Source organism: Sinocyclocheilus grahami, unplaced genomic scaffold (genome assembly GCF_001515645.1).
Source record: "Sinocyclocheilus grahami isolate Dianchi unplaced genomic scaffold, SAMN03320097.WGS_v1.1 scaffold287.1, whole genome shotgun sequence".
Lineage (NCBI taxonomy): Eukaryota > Metazoa > Chordata > Actinopteri > Cypriniformes > Cyprinidae > Sinocyclocheilus > Sinocyclocheilus grahami.
The window spans coordinates 382,094-399,520 of NW_015505466.1; the positions used below are offsets into that span (position 1 = coordinate 382,094).

The 17,427-nt window shown below is 36.5% G+C and overlaps 1 protein-coding gene across 1 annotated transcript in view; it reads left to right on the top strand.

The window, feature by feature from the left end:
* The window catches only part of LOC107600594 (calcium/calmodulin-dependent protein kinase type IV-like), a 38,265-nt gene extending 21,871 nt beyond the window's left edge, over positions 1-16,394 (top strand). Inside the window, exons 7-12 of the mRNA XM_016292527.1 lie at positions 54-234; positions 9,604-9,678; positions 9,845-9,920; positions 10,500-10,626; positions 11,690-11,842; positions 14,963-16,394. Of these exons, the coding sequence (XP_016148013.1) occupies positions 54-234; positions 9,604-9,678; positions 9,845-9,920; positions 10,500-10,626; positions 11,690-11,842; positions 14,963-15,127 (777 nt within the window). The 3' untranslated portion in view covers positions 15,128-16,394. The remainder of the gene's footprint in view (positions 1-53; positions 235-9,603; positions 9,679-9,844; positions 9,921-10,499; positions 10,627-11,689; positions 11,843-14,962) is intronic.
* The last annotated feature ends 1,033 nt before the right edge of the window (positions 16,395-17,427 follow it).

Consider the following 17,427-nt stretch of genomic DNA (forward strand, 5'->3'; position numbering starts at 1 on the left):
TAGGCCTGTTCTTCATCTGTGTGAATGTATTTGAAAAGCATTTTCGTTTAAAGTGTGTTCTCCACCACACTGGCTCTCACTTCATCAAAGATGGCGGTTGCCAAGGAGATAGTAAGAAAGTGGGCAAATTTCTCATGGGCTGGATTCAGTTGGTGGGCTGCAATAAGAGAACGCCAACTCTCCAGCTCCCACCAGGGCATAAAACAAGAGCAGAGGAACGGAAACGGAAACGCTGCGAGTCCCTTCTGAAGTGGCCCACCTTTTCAGGGAGCGTTTTTTACCGTGTTATTGTGTCAAAAGTTTCACAGTTTCCCTCACAACAGCAAAATCTGTGTGTCTGTCACATCAAAGCCAGCTGGCTGTGTGGCATCCCTCTGGATCTGTGTTTTGTAGATTTCTGCCAGTCTGATTGGCTGGGACGTCCTCAGTGGCTTGGGACTTTGCAATATCTTTGCAGCTTTCCTTTTGAAGTCTGGAGCTGATGTATTTTTTATTGCTGGAATTGAAAATCTTTGCTGCCAAAGTTTAAAACTAGTTGATGGCACTAAGTTGATACTACCTTCTCATGAGCCAGCATGTAACATACAGTAATACTGTTTGAAATAGTTGTTGTAGAATATTGCACGCTGTTTCACTTGCTACTTAAAATCACTGTAGGCAGCACACACTTTATATTAGACAGAGCTGGGTAGTAACTGATTACATGTAATCTGGATTACGTAATCAGATTCCAAAAATGTACTTGTAAATAGATTAAATTACATTTTAAAATACTTGTAATCAGACTACAGTTACTTTTTTATTGATTACATGATTACATATTATTCACACAATAGCAATAAAATATTCATAATTGATTGATTCCCCCTAATTCCTCTTTTTCATCTTTAAAATGTTCCTTTCTAAAATAGCCTACCACTTGTACACTCAGAAAATCTTGCAGTTTTGTTAACATTCACACAAAGACCAGTCACTAGTCAGGTGGCCACAGCATTTGACCACTGAGTTTTCAAAAATCATTTCAGTATTAAAGGGGTTATGACATTTAAAAAAAAATTATTTTAATATGTTCCTTGAGGGTTACTTATAGGCCTAATGATAATAGAAATGTTTGCACATAAAAAAAAAATTGGGAAAAATAATAATTTTTAACCCTCATTGAGACCCTCTCTGTAAAATGACCTGTTTTAAGGGGCGTGTCCTTTAAGGCTGGTTAGGAATCAGCCACTGTTATGATTGGCTCATTGCACATAATTGCATAGGAAACCGTATCAACGCTAGTATCTAGTAGCTAGTAGCAAGTCATCTTGCTATTGTATGTGAGTGTTTTGACAACATGATCAAAAAAATAATGGTCATTTCCAGACAAAGCATTTACTTACAGTTTGTGATGCAGCTGCAGTCAGATATATTACCGTGTCATCTTTCAACAAATGTTTCTTTGTGAACTCTCCATGAGAGTGTGCCTCGTTTACAAAACAAAATGCTCTGATCAATCCTCTGACTCGATCCGGGTGCCATTAAAATAAACTATCCACTTGTTCCTTACGCTGGGATCCTTCTGATATCTGTACAAAGACGTGAACTAGCTGTTTAAACCAAACATGTCAAAAAGCGAACATTCTTTCATTCTTTCTCAATTTGTCCTATTGACGTCAGACTCAAGCGTGTGGACTGTGTCAGAAAGCGAACACGCATCTGTAAACTGTATTCAGTGTAGACAAGATAGCGGTAGTGATTGTAATTTCTATTCACTTTTGAGGCAACGCAACACTCGCATTCAGCGTAATCAAGTGTCAAGCCAATAAGCGACTGAACGCCAGTGGGCGGGGCCTATGGTGAGAAGATGACTATTCGTTGATGGCAGTGTTTATGCAAATGTTTGTGCCAAGTGACGTCATCTTACATCTCAAATCCAAAGCGAGCTGTTTTTGGAGCTTGATTAAATAAAGGCTTTGTTTAAAATGAGGAGGACATTTTAAGCTATGAAACTTTCAGAATGTTTTAATGGTACAAAGACCACCTATATGCCAAAAGATCAAGGTAAATTTGATTTCTCATGTCATGACCCCTTTAGGAAGTGTTTCAGCACTGCTTCAACTACTGATGAACACATAAATTTTTATTTGAACTGTCACTCAGTGGGTTATTTAAGTATTACTTTGTCTTTGGAATCTTGTCTTTCAAACACATTAAAATGCACAAATTCCCAAACCTTTTTGTTATCTTAACCTCTTTTAGCTAATATATTTACTTGAAGTACCCCTTGGTTAATTTTCACATGACGTGCAGGAAAACAAATAGAAATTGTTTTATTTTAATTGATGTTATTTAAAAAAACACCTTTTTTTTTTTAGTTAAAAATTTTTATGTTTTAATTAATTATGAGCTTTTCATTAAATGCACGAACCTCCTGCAGTTCTTTCCCAGTTTGGGAAACCTTGACATTAATGTTCAATGCACTTCATGTTGTTAATAACAACAAATGGAATATATTTTCTTACTCTTTGTGTTTTTATATCAATATGGTAGAAGATTATCTTATTTAAATCAATGTGATACACGAGTTAGGTCAAAAGTAATCTAAAAGTCATCAAAAATAGTCTGATTATATGTGTAATGTAATGGATTACTTTACTTTTTGTCATGTAATTTGGAATCAGTAACGGACAATTTGTAAGCAACTGACTATAGAAGCCTGTTTCTGCCACATATTAAAAAATAAAAATGTTTATCTTAGAATTTTGACTTTATTTCTCACAAGTCTGAGTTTACTTTTGACTTTTTTTTAACTTTTTCTCAGATTTGCAAGTTCATAACACAATTCTGTTTATATCTCACAAATTTAAGTTAACATCTTGCTTTTCAGACTTTTTTCTCAAAATTGTGAGTTTATATTTTCAATTCCAAATTTTCTCTCAAAACTTTTTTTTAATCTCAGTTACGAGTTAAGTATTCTGGAAAAAAGGTCTGAATTGTGAGAGACTCACAATTCTTTGGAAAAACATGATAATTACGAAATGTTAACTAGAAACTGTGAGATTGTCACAAATTCAGTCCATGGACTTCCGTTTATTCACCACCAGAGGTCACCCTTTCCATTTCATTGACTCTCGCACAACACAAACTGTTGCATAGCACCCCGGACTACATATCCCATCATTCTTTGCACGATTTGCACACTGCACTGATTGCACACAGCTGTTTCTAATCACCTCACTCACTATATAACACCCACTCTAACCACCTTTCTCTGCTGAGTATTGTTTAGCCTGTACCCCTTTCCGAGTCTCCGTGGTTTCCTTGTTTTGCCTTGCCTTGCCTGTTTTCTTGGATTTCTCCCTCTCGTCTCGCCCCTGTGATTCTGTCTGCTTATCGGTGACCTACGCTAGCCCTGTGACTATTCTTGTGTTTTGCCCGCCATATACCTGTTTGCCAGTGTTTTGACCCTGCCTGTTTACCACGTCTCTTAAATAAAGCCTGCAGATGGATCCACATGTCTCACATCTTGTCAGCCCATTACAGAGATACTCGGAATTGCAAGAAATTAAGAAAAAATGTTTTTGACAACACATTTCACATTCATCTACATTATTAATCAGGATGTTAGGAGCATTTCATAAACAATGTTATAAAACTTATGGCAAGAAAGGACAACTAAAACTTTGAAATTTCTAGTTAACTTTGTTTGCTTCTCATGCTGAGAGTATTTTGATTATTATGTACATTGTTTGTTTTTAGTAGATACTTATTTTAAGCTAAATATAAAATGGCCTATGACTTCAAGAGGAAAACCCTAAACCCCATACATTATCTTTTAACTGTCACATGGCCCTCTGCCAGATAGGTATCTTAATATATTAAAATAATAATAGTCTGATAAAACATCTGACTTACCCTATAATATTCATATCCATTTTTTTTTCAACTTCAGTTCAATACCCCTGTCTTAAAGGGATAATCCACCATAAAATGGAAGTTCTGCCATCATTTACTCACCCTCATGTCACTCTCAACGATGTCCATAATACTTTATTTTGTATTAACACAAAATAAGTAATCTAGGACAATGTGGTTGGTCCACATCCACTTAAAGTAAAGATTCTGCTAGATGTCTCTTTTTGTGTTCTATGAATGAAAGATAGTAACATGAGCTTTGAACCACTTGATGGTGATTGTCATTTTTCAAACCATTAAGATTCAACAATAAGTCAGCCATTTTAGGTTCCCCTGAAAAGAGCAAACACTATGGTGCTATTAAAACATTACAGTAGTTTTTATGCATCCCGACCAGCCATCGTGTCTAGAAAGCAACCATCCTACAGAAAACTCTTACGAGATTCACGCAGAAATGAGACAATCATCTTGGGCAAAACTGTTATTTGAAACAAGTTAAGGCTAATTCACACTTCACCGACAGACGCCACCCAACACCAACATTCACCAGATTACAGCACCTCACTTCTCACACATTCCACGACCCGACAAACTCCCAATTGTTCAGTCTGCAAAAACAAGCGACGATTAACACTAACAGGCGCCAACAGTGGTAACACATTGATCCGACAAAGCCCACCAAACTTTTCTGTAGCCATTGGTCGGCGTCTGTCGGTGCAATGTGAAATAGGCTTTACAAAGCCAGAAGCGTAAACTTTGAAAATCATTAATTCTGCAATTCAGTTTGGAGCCACTAGTGGCACAGAAATTATACACTTCACCTTTAACTGTGTGGACGTACATAAGGAGGCTAGTTGCTAAAATAATCTTAATGGGGTGGGGACACAGATGGCAGCAGTGGCGAGCTACAGACCTCCTGCTCTTGTCAGATGAGAGGAGGAAGAGAAGGAGAGAGATGATGTACTTTATGTGTGTCAGCTCTACTGAGTTTTGAACAGGATGGAAGTATTCCCTTTGGACCCCAGCAAAAGATAACATGTCCTTCATGTCACCATAATAATTGGTGTTGGGAAGCTGGCACATTGTACTGCTCCTCCTCTGAGGAATCATTCTGTGGCTCTATTGCAAACAAACCAGTTGGAATGCTTTTACACTGGGGACTGTGGTGACTCTGCCTTTATACGGGTAGTTGTGCATACTAGTTTGACAGTTAAGAGAAGTATATGTCAGTGTAAAGTTGGATTTTTCCCATGTGAATGATATATGGGAGAACATTTGAACCAATCCATATTTACAGATGACAGATGTGGTGTGAGACTATAATAGGCCTTTTGGAAGCTTTATCTAAGCATGCTTAATTGCAAACCAAAGTAAATACTCCAAATAATGATAAATAAATTAGATTTTCAAACCAAAAAAAAAGATTGAGTGTAATATTAGCTGCAACAATGTTGCAAAAAAAGTGGCAAGGTGTTGCTGTGTAGTTACTAGAATGTTCTGGCAGTGTTGGGGAAAGTTACTTTTAAAAGTAATGCATCACAGTATTGCGTTACTTCATAAAAAAGTAACTACTCCATAAGAAAAGTAACAAATTTGCGTTAGTTACTTTTCATGGAAAGAAACAAGAAGCAAAAATGAACAAGAAGCCAAAGTTTCAAGACTGTGTACTTATTTTTAATGAGGGGAAGCAGAATAATAATTTACACTCAAATAAAAAATAAATGGCAAGGCAGTTTTTGCATTAACTAAATCTATTTAGGCTATAACATTTCTATTCGTTGTTGAAATATAATCATTTACACAGTGGCTGTCATAGCTTGTTTTCATGACTTTAAACATACATTAAATGTAGACATCACTAACAGGTTAAGCAAAATATAATGAATATATAAACTAGTATTTAGCGAAATGCTCTTCTCTAGACTTAATTTCTCTACTGAACAAACAGGCTGTGGACACAAATAATAACTTGCCTAAGGTAAATATATACCTTGAAACACTGATTGAGCGATTACATGAGGCATGAGATGTTCATTCATGTTTATTTCATGTTATAACTAGTAGTAAAGAGGAAGGGATGATTGAGTTCACTCACATTCTGTGCTGCCGTTTGAACTGAGGCACCTACAGCAATCTGTCACACCACATCAAAGTGCATCAAAAAGGCATTTATTGTTTGAATATCCTGAAAAAAGTGACATAATTTGTTTCTTATAGAAAGTAACATTATATAAAACTGAAAGTTTCAAATTTTCATATCATTTGCACATGCTTCAGGAGGGAGTGGGTAGAAGCTGAAGGGGTGATTTGTTTGTTTCTGTTCTCTGATTGGTGGAGAATCTCTGCAGAATCATGGGTAATGTAGTCTTTCAGCTGTTCAGTTGTTAAACAGCAAACTAAGTTGAAATATTGTTGGCTGATGGCTTTAACAAAAGCATATAGTGTATATTTACAACCTCATAGCTTGTGTTTCAATGGTTTATATTTCACTATGAGGAAAATGAATGGGAATTTTTGTTCTGGAATTAGACGGTTGTACATTATAGCATATATAGCTATACAGTTGCTTGCTTGTTACAAGGAGTTTGCTTACTGACCAAGTAAAAAATAAAATTAAGTATGTCCAATAGTAATGGTGATACTTGCTTTAGCAAACAGAACTGGCTAATATATGTATTAAAACCTTCCTCACATCTTCCTCATGTTGGTTCTCTTTGACGCTCATCAGTTCCCTCTGTAGCACATTTTAGATGGTGACCACGTGCTGTTTCTCTGTAACCAGGCAGATTTATGGCCCGTGCTACTCTGTTTAATGAGTTTCCGTGGTAACACTCACCAAGGCACTGGCAAGTGCATCGGGCTGATTATAAACAGATCTGTTGTGAACGGTGGACGTTGCTCTAATTAGTGGTGTTTGCTAAGGCAAGTATCACTTTTAGCATTGCCCATACTCAAGTATAGCGATCTGAACAAAGTCCTAACACTTTGGTGTAACTGGTCCATTTGTTTGATGCATATGAAATGACCTCTCACACATAAAAACAACCCAGAAATCTCTAGCAATTTAATAGTGCTAAAAAATATTCAGAATCCTTTACTGCAAAGCAAGACTTTGACAATCACCCACAATAATCATGCCAAATGTTTTGGGAAAATATTCTCAAACAATGCTGAAAGGGATAGTTCACCCAAAAAAAGAAAATTCAGTCATCATTTACTCACCCTCATGTTGTTCCTAACCTGTATGAGCTTCTTTCTTCTGCATTTTGAATAATGTAGGTAACCAAACAGTTGCTAGTCCCTATTTGTTTACATAGAATGGGGAAAATAAATAAATAAATACAGTGCAAGTCAAAGGGGACGAGAAACTGTTTGGTAACCCACATTCTTCAAAATATATTCTATGTTCATCAGGGGGAAAAAATGATACAGGTTTGAAATGACATGAGGGTGAATAAATGATGACAGAATAAAAAATTTTCCATGAACTATCCTTTTAAGCAGTAACATTTTTTTCTGTCTGATAAGAGATTTTTGTTTTGTGTGAGATATTTTTGTTGCGGTGCTCCATATTATACCTTGACATTTGAAACTTAGGTTTAATCTAATTAATTTTTGTAATTAGATTAAATTTAAATTTAATTTAATTTCAAAAGAGGATATCTTAAAACTAGATTTGCATTTTCTGAAGTAAATAGCAGTGCTTGCAAGGCAGCAAAAATTAAATTAAATTAAATTAAATGTAACATTTAACATTTAAGATTGAGGAAAAGTTCAGGTTTTGGCTTTCGGGTTCTACATTAATGTAATTCCACATCAGAGCCACTCATAAGTATTAAGTAAAGTGACGTATTAAGTGAGGTAATAAGTTTTACTGTAAGTGTTTTTCTGCATAGTCATCAGTATATCTAATTGTACAATTTTAGAGGATTTGTATTTTGTAGCATATACAGTATATATATATATATATATATATATATATATATATATATATATATATATATATATATATATATATACAATCAACAACAACAGCACTTTGCAATCAACAATAAAACAAATACATTTACAAATAAAGTAAACAATACAATAAACACATCAAAGATGTAATAATATTGTTTGAGGAATATCAATACAGTGCTGCCTTGTACGCATTGTAAAATGAAATTGGCCTATGAAATATATTCAGTGCAGCTTGGCCATTACTTTAATTTTGCTCATTATCAGGCACAGATTAATCTGTTTACCACCCATAGAGGAGATTCCCATTGTCAGACTTTGTTCCATGTCTCGTGTTGTGTTTTCCTCCCCCGTGTGCTCCAGGTTAATGTTTATGCCCATATTTGTTTTTTCCTGTTCCTATTCCCATTTAGTTCTATTGATCCCAGGTGTGTCCCATTAGTTTCTGTTTATATAAGGTGTGTTTTGCCCCTTGTTTCCTGTCTGCTGTCGAATGTCATTTTGTGTCCTCAGTGTGTACTGTGTCTCTGTATTCCCAGCTTTTGTTTATTAAACCTTTGAAATTTACTTTGTTCCTCGTCTCCACGTTCGTTCCTGTGCTCCCAGTGTGTGTGTGTGTCGTGACACCCATATGAATTTGAAAACTTTTTAGTTGCATTTTAGGACTAGTTGGTACTAACCCATATTACTACTACACCTGCCTGAGATAAGTGGAAAGCAATGTAGAGCATCTTGAGTGGTAGCACCAGGAGTAGAGGGGAGAGGGTATAGAGGGAAAGAGGTCTCAGCTTCATTGGGGTCATCAGGTGGGCACCCCCCTTCTTTGGTGTTTCGATGATATCAGCCCACTACACCTCCAGAGGGCTAGTCGGCACCCCCTGGGGTGTCCCAGTTGTGGGCCCCTCTGATTTCACCTCTGTTGTTATGGGGCCCAGAGGGATTCCCTCCTCCTAATCCAGAGTCATCGACCTTGACAGCTTGCCATTGGAATTGGCTTTGGATTCCTAGTTATTTTAGCAGTTTAATGACAGATCTCCTCACAAAGCCCCTGCAGCCAACTTCAACTGGACAAACCTTTGTTTTCCAGCCACGTTGCTTTGCTTCAACTGCCAGTTTAGAATACTTAAGGCTCTTGCATTCATAGGCCTCCTCCACCGCATCCTCCCAGGGCACAGTGAGTTCTAAGATGTACACAGTACATAATGAAGAGGACCACAACACAAGGTCTGGTCTGAGGCTGGTAACCACAATTTCAGCCGGGAAGCAGAGCCTTCGATTTAAGTCGACAGAGAGCTTCCAATCACAAGCTCCTCTCAGCTGGTCAGTGTTTGGGGTCTTCACTTTGACCCCACTTTCCCCTTCTACAAACTCCTTTCTCTTTGCACGATGGCCTAATTAATGAGAATTGGGGTATGCATAATTATCATTACAGTTACGTTGCAATGCACAAATTTGTAATGGTTAATTTTATTTTAGCAAAATTTTTTTTTTGCTTTAAAATATGTACTGCTCTCCTCACATGTCATGAGATTCACCTAGTCATGAGACTAGACCACTAAAGAAGAGACTAGAGCCATATCTGGGGACCAGAATATCATAGAGACTTGAGCAAACACCTGGCAACCACCCAGAACACCCCATCAGCTGCTTAGCGATGCTCTACTATGTCTTAGCAAGGTTTGCTTTTGCAAGAGCCATTTCAGAAAATGAAAAACTGATTTTCTTTGGTGTGATTTATCTTTACAGCGGATTTTGGTTTGTCGAAAATTGTAGACGATCAGGTAACAATGAAGACTGTGTGTGGGACTCCAGGCTATTGTGGTGAGTTTATTAAAGAGGAGGTTTTTTTAACAGAGCACCATCTGTGGCCATCAGTTGCACAAAGAGAATTACAGAGAAGATGTAGTCTTTTTACGGCATTAGTGCAGCAGAGCGTCTCCTCCCCCTTTATTCTTTTCTTCTGATGTTCTGCCTTTCTCTCCCTCAGCTCCTGAGATTTTGCGGGGATGTGCCTATGGCCCTGAGGTTGACATGTGGTCTGTGGGAGTTATCACGTACATTTTGTGAGTGCCACGACACTTGTCTAAAGTTATTCTTTCACAGGATGTGCTGTGCTTAGTCATTCAGTCTCTCTGTTGTATCAATCGCGAAATGCTGGTTTTGTCTCAGATCAGCCTCACTGGTGAAAAGCATGAAGCACGTTTTGAACTTCTGAGTGTAATTCCAGGAATTGGATGTAGTTTCTTTTACAAAAACATAAAGTCTAAGAAAGTTTGACAGAAAACAAAACTAAAACTCTTTTTTTTTTAAAATCTATCATCAGTAAATGTTGTTTTAAACCCATTTCATCCATTTGTAAGGAACTGACTGGAATTTAGGTAGTTATTCACTGAAAAACTGAAAAAATTATCATATAAAATGATAATAATCAGCATATTGGAATGATATCTAAAGGATTATGTGACACTAAAGAATGAAGTAATGGGTACTAAAAATTCAGCTCTGATATCACAGAAATAAATTGCATTTTAAAATATATTCAAATAGAAAATAATTCTTTAAAATTGTAGTTCAATGCCACTTTGTAGAGGTGAAGCTGATGTTAAAACTAGCACTGTTTTTTGTTTCTATTCTCTGTACAGGTTATGTGGTTTTGAGCCCTTTTTTGATGACAGAGGAGACCAGTACATGTTTAAACGCATCCTGAACTGTGAATATGAATTTGTCTCCCCCTGGTGGGACAATGTGTCTCTCAATGCCAAGGACCTTGTGAGTAAATCTCAATATTTATAAATCACTAATAACCCTCATGAAATCCCTAAGTATAAAAACATCACACACACAAACACACACACACACACACACTTACATATGTGGACTCTCCATTGGCATAATAGTTTTATACTGTACAAACTGTATTTTGTATCCCCTTACCCTACCCCTAAAGCTACCCCTTACACAAAAATTTCAGCATTTTTAGATTTTCAAAAAAAGCTGGACAAAAAACAGGAAGTGTCCTCATCATGTTTACATTGTAGTAACCATGACACTATATATGTACATCCTCATAAACCATACATACCAGAACACACACACAGAGAAGAACATTTTGATGTCTTTTAAGTCCTTTTAATATCTGCTGTACATTATATTATGTTTTATACTTTAAAATAGTTTAAATGTTAAGTTCTAATTGGAGGTCTGCGTTCGCCACTGTATGAAAAACACTCACCTGTGAGAGCACATCAGTTCAATTCTATTTCAGTAAACCAAGCTGCTACATTGCTTGGCAACAGTAAACTGCCTTCAGTTATGCTAATGAACTATATAACTATGTGGAAGAATTATTTAGGCACACACACACACACACACATATATATATATATATATATATAATTTTCTGCTACATGTTGTGCCTAACAACACCCCTAAACCATAGTAAAATCACTATTACTTACAAAGAGAATATTGCTATATTAGACTTTATGGGTTCTTTAGGGACTTTTAGGGTTCCACAAAGAACCTTTCAGCAAACATGCTTTTTTGGTAATGTGAAGGTTCCATGGATGTTAAAGATTCTTCATGGAACCATAGATGCAAATGAAGACACAATATTTTAATAATGAGAAAACCCACCCTGTATTTAGCACTGACCACTTGTAATCACCAAAAACACATATTTACGGAAACAGTAAAAAGGAGGAAAGAACATTTCGTCGATCAGAAACATCCTCTGCCTGTAAGTCATTTTGCTTGTTCAGTAACACTGATGTTGGGTTTCAAATCTATATTTGTAAGCTGAAAGTGTTACTCATCTTTTTTGGCTTCACAGGTGAAGAAACTGATTGTCCAGGATCCAAAGAAACGGCTGTCGACACAGCAGGCACTGCAGCACCCCTGGGTCTCTGGAAAGGCTGTTAACTTCACTCATATGGACACGGCTCAGAAGAAACTCCTGGAGTTCAATGCTCGAAGAAAACTCAAGGTTTGAGGTTTTTGGCTAAATGACACATTTTCATCAAGGTTTTACCCCTCAAAAGCCTACTGTATCATATTTGATGCCCACATTTCTAAAGGCTCTAAATGTTTTAACATGATTGTCTGGGTCTAGTGCCCTGAGCATGTGCCCGGTAGCCCTGTGTGTTACTCTGGCCCTGCGTGTACATGTACATGTGTATTTTGTTGTGAAATCTTTACAGAATTTTATTAAGTTAATGTAAGAATACATTTTATTTTGTTTTTGTGAACACTTAAGATTTCTTGATTATTCGTACAAAATTTTCTTGAAAATGTATGTTAAAACGTGAGTATCAAATATGATGTGCTTCTGAGGAACATTTATTTGTACATCACTCAATCATTACTGTATTGCATTGCATTACATGTTTTGCCCCCCACAATAAGAACTACAGAGCTTTGGTCGTAAAACTAAGAAGTATCATTTAAGACTTTTTGACGGGAGAGTGACAACTAATACTTACATGCATTTAATGTTAGTAGTCTGCTACATTATAAATATCTCATTGATTTACATTACTAGCTTTTAGAATTTCATCTTACTTTTTGGGCATACAAATATTAGCAACTGCACCAAATTTAATAGTTTTTTCTCAGTTTGGCCCACTGAGTTTTTTTTTCCCTCCTCAATTATGAGCTCCATATTCTCCTTTATCATACTATTGGGCATACCCTTAGGGCAAGTTATTTATTTTTCATTGGCTCAAGTTAAAAAATATAGATGTGAATCATTACCCTAAATTTTTTTTATTGGATGAATCAAACATTTTTTTCAATGTATGAGTATATGCATATGCCAGTCTTTATAGGGTTGACATTGTTACATTTGTTCACAACTTAAACATGTATAAAATCCTCAAAGAATTGCTCCTGGCAAAAAAAGCTTCCATAGAATTTAGACCATAAACCAAAGAGAATATCCAGAATATCATAGAAATATGTACATTTGACTGGGGCCAGTAAGCAACCACCCAGAATACCCTAGTAGCCACATAGAAACATATTAAAAAGACTTTTAAAAAAATTCAAACATAGTGCACAAGCAAGTACCACTCACACATCCTCAGAAATGTAAAAACTGAGGGTTTTTTTCAAGCTTGATGCTACTAGTGGCTTAGAATTTACACATGTCTCCTTAAAGGAATAGCTCACCCAAAAATGAAAATTAGCTGAAAGTTTACTCACCCTCAGGCCATCCAAGATGTAGATGAGTTTCTTTCTTCAGTGGAACAGATTTTGAAAAATTAAGCATTATATAACTTGCTCGCCAGTGGATACTCTGCAGTAAATGGGTGCCCTCAGAATGAGACAAAAGCGTCATGCATAATCCACATGACTCTAGTCCATCAATTAATGTCCTGTGAAATGAAAAGCTGCATGTTTGTAATGAACAAATTCATAGTTAAGACTTTTCAAACTTAGCTTGGAGTCCTCTATCCACAATATTGCTTTCTTCAGTGAATAAGTAATCCCGTCTGAATCAGAAGAGAAATATACCCAGATCAAGCACTGTTTAAAATGTGAAAGGACAACAGGGGATTGACTTGTTTACTGGAGGAAACATTATTATGGATTATGGAGTCGTATGTTTGCCAGAAACAATGTTTTAAAGTTAAAAACTTGGATAATAATGGATTTATTTCTCACAAACACGCAGCTCTTTTTCTTCTCAAGACATTAATTGATGTACTGGAGTCATTTGGATTACTTGTGGATTATCGTGATGTTTTTATCAGCTGTTTGGACTCTCATTCTGACGGCACCCATTCACTGCAGATGATCCACTGGTGAGCAAGTGATGTAATGCTATTTTTTTCCAAATCTGTTCTGATGAAGAAACAAACTCATCTACATCAGGATGAGTACATTTTCAACAAATTTAAATTTTGGGGCGAACTTAGTGTTTAACATTAAAGGGGTGGTTGACTGTTTTTTTCTAGGCTTGATTGTGTTTATGGGGTGCAGTCTAACATGTGTTAATGCTTCGTTTGTTAAAAAACGCATTATTTTTCACATAATTTACCTTTATTCCACACAACGCTCTGTCCCGTCTCCTCTGAACATGCTGATCATTTCCTGCTTTTATGAAGCCCCTCCCTCAGAAATACACGATGGGCTCGATGATTAGCTGGCCCAGTGTGTTGTGATTGGCTAAACCGCCTCTAGCGCGCGTCTAAGCGTCCCACCCCTCAACATAGCGGCATGTGCTCTGGTTGTTTTGTAAACAATGACGTCGTCTATATTGCTTATCAATTTGAGCCCGATTGAGACGCAGAGGATATTATTGAAGAGGATCGTGCAGAACCTGTACAAGCACGGCTTTTAATGGTAGGCGTAATATTTTTGTTTGTTGTTGTCTCATACTTTTAGCTACGCTGTTATTTGTAAATGCTACTGCTTCTGTTAGATTTTAATATACGGTTTTATTCTGATTAAAGCTTTAATACAGTTCGGCAACCGCACGCGCGTCCATGTATAACGCTTTTTCATAGCTATAGTATGTGAAAATAAGTGTATTCACTGGTCTGATGATCCGAATGAGAGAGAGAGAGAGAGCGAGAGATGCAGAGCGTGTGCAGAGCAGGTCGAGGCCAGGAACAGGATGAGAACGATGCTTTAGAACATTTTGAAACTTGTGAATCCATTAGAATCGTTAGAAGACAGAATCGCAATTCATATATGAATAGATTTTTACGTGCACCCCTAGTTTTCTCTTCCTCTTCTGTAAAGCAGCGGTGTTCCCGGAGGCGGGGTTTATGTAAAATTCTGGGTTCTTGATGTAACGGACCCGGGAAGTAACTTGTTGTAGTCCATTACCAGTCGTTTTTGTAGGCATTAAACTGCCAGAATTTTAAAAGACGATATCTCCGTTTGCATTGAACTTTCAGCTTCGTAACTTTGCAGATATTGTTTATGATCAAACAGCAACATTACACACTAACTAACGTTAAAAAAGTGAAATCGCAATCAACCACTCCTTTAATTAAAACCAAACCTTAACAAATAATAATCAATACAGTCAATGTGCTTGAATATAAAAGTTATGAAATTCTGAACAATGCATGCCCCTGTGTTTATGTTTCCACAGGCAGCGGTCAAAGCGGTGGTTGCTTCAACTCGATTGGGCAGCGCAGGAAGCCATGGCAACCCAGACGGCAACAAACCCGACAGCAGTCCCTCCTCTATCAAAGAGAAGACAGCAGAGGATCAGCCAGACACTGAACAGCCTCAGATTCAGAATGAAGGCTCTTAGATCTCCACAGAGCCTCACTGGAACTCAAACTTCTTCCCTTCAAGAAAGGAACGTTGCTTTTCGCAAGTGGGCCTCATAAAGGAAAGAACGGATGGGCTTTGTTTGGTTCTCCTGCATGCGGACTTGTTTGTCTATAGAAACGTCCCAAATTGTGACTCAGCCAGTTGCCATACCATGCCAACATTTGATAAGTCCGTAACTTTGGATTTTGTACAGTGAATGAACATCATTGGATGGTAATGAGAAGAACCAAATGTCTTCAGATGATCATTACATCTGTGGCAGTTAATATTTATATTATCATGCTTTTTTTAGATAATTGCCAAATTATCATAGTACTTTCATGGACATATTTTGCTTTTTAGCTGTAGAAATTACATTTGTGCTGCTTTTTATTGAAATCATTTTATTCGTTAAGGTTTTTTTACGTAATATTGGTCACTGGTAGAGAAAGATGTGGACATTGAACTAAACCTTTACATAAGATTCAACTGAGAATGCCTTATCATATACCATTTTTTATAATTCATTCAAAATTAACATTTTAAAATACTACTAAACAATTTGTCTTAAACTTGGACAATAAGCATATTGTACTTTGTTTAAATAGGGATATGCAGATTTCTTCTTTACTTTCATTAAATCTGTGTTGAGAACATTATATTAGGCCTATCTGACACACACACACACACACAAATTGCAATGAAAAACACTCCCTTGTGCCAAAATGTTCTTCATTTTAAGTAGACTTTTTATCATCTCATATAAAAAGTCCTGCTAATTTAGGAATTTTCCTTTAAAATAATTCAAACCTATTTGGTTTTTATCCAAATGCCTTATTGGCAATACAATTCATCTCAAAAGTCAGTGCTTTACTTATGAGTCTGTGATTTAAACACACATAGAAGAACATGGAGGAGTTTTTTTAACCTATTCAATATTCTTTAAAGCATGCTTTTATTGTATGGTATGAGGGAATGCTGTTTGATAATCTGATAATCACATGTAAGGAATGTAATGTGGATATACAGGGGTTCATGTTTTGCATGTAGGAATGTTATCTTAACTGCTGCAATTGTCTTTTTAAATGCACTGTATTTTACAGATAAAACTCGCTGTCTAATTAACAGTATGATATTGGAGGCCATTTGACGGTCACTTTGTACATGACACTAGTGTGTCAACTTTGTTTATCTGCTTGTTTCTTATCTAAGGACTCAAAATGCCTATAAGATAGCACTGAATATTACTTGCATAAATAAAGAATGCAAACAAATCACTGTTTCTGGATCACTGCGCAAGTTCTGAATGGGCATCATTTATTAATGATATTTACATTTACATTTAGCAGACACTTTTATCCAAAGCAACTTACAAATGAGGACAATGGAAGCAATCAAAATCAACAAAAGAGCAATGATATGCAAGTGCTATAACAAGTCTCAGGTAGCTTAATGCAGTACACATAGCACGTTTTTTCTTTTTTAATCATATAATAACTAAAAAGAAAACACAGAATAGACAAAGAATAGAGCAAGCTAGTGTTGGAGGCCTTTTTTGCTTTTGTTAATCAGAAGTCAGAAAGTCAGAATTATAATTGTATAATAAATAAAAAGAAAACAAATAGAATGCAAAAAGAAAACAAGCAGTAAATAAATAGAGTGCAAGTCTAAAAGGGGCAAGTTTAAAAAAAAAAAATTTTTTTAATAAAGAATAGCATTAGAATATAGAGTGCTAGAGTTAAAGGGTCAAATAAAGATGGAAGAGGTGTGTTTTTAGCTGATTCTTGAAGATGCTCGGACTGAGTTGGGCAGGTCATTCCACCAGGAGGAAACATTTAATTTAAAAGTCCGTAAAAGTGATTTTGTGCTTCTTTGGGACGTTCACTTGCAGAACGCAAGCTTCTAGAGGGCACATAAGTCTGAAGAAATTAATTTAGGTAAATGGGTGCAGAGCCAGTGGTGGTTTTGAAGGCCTTGAATTTTATGCAAGCAGCTATTAGTAGCCAGTGCAAATTGATAAACAGAGGTGTGACGTGCATTCTTTTTGGCTCATTAAAAATGAATCTTGCTGCCGCGTTCTGGATAAATTATAGAGGTTTGATAGAACTGGTTGGAAGACCTGCCAAGAGAGCATTGCAACAGTCCAGCCTGGACAGAACAAGAGCTTGAACAAGGAGTTGTGAAGCATGTTCCAAAAGAAAGGGCCTGATCTTCTCGATGTTGACTAAAGCAAATCTGTAATGATATATAGGCTATTATTATTAATTATAGGCCTATGTATATGTAGCTGGTTGATAT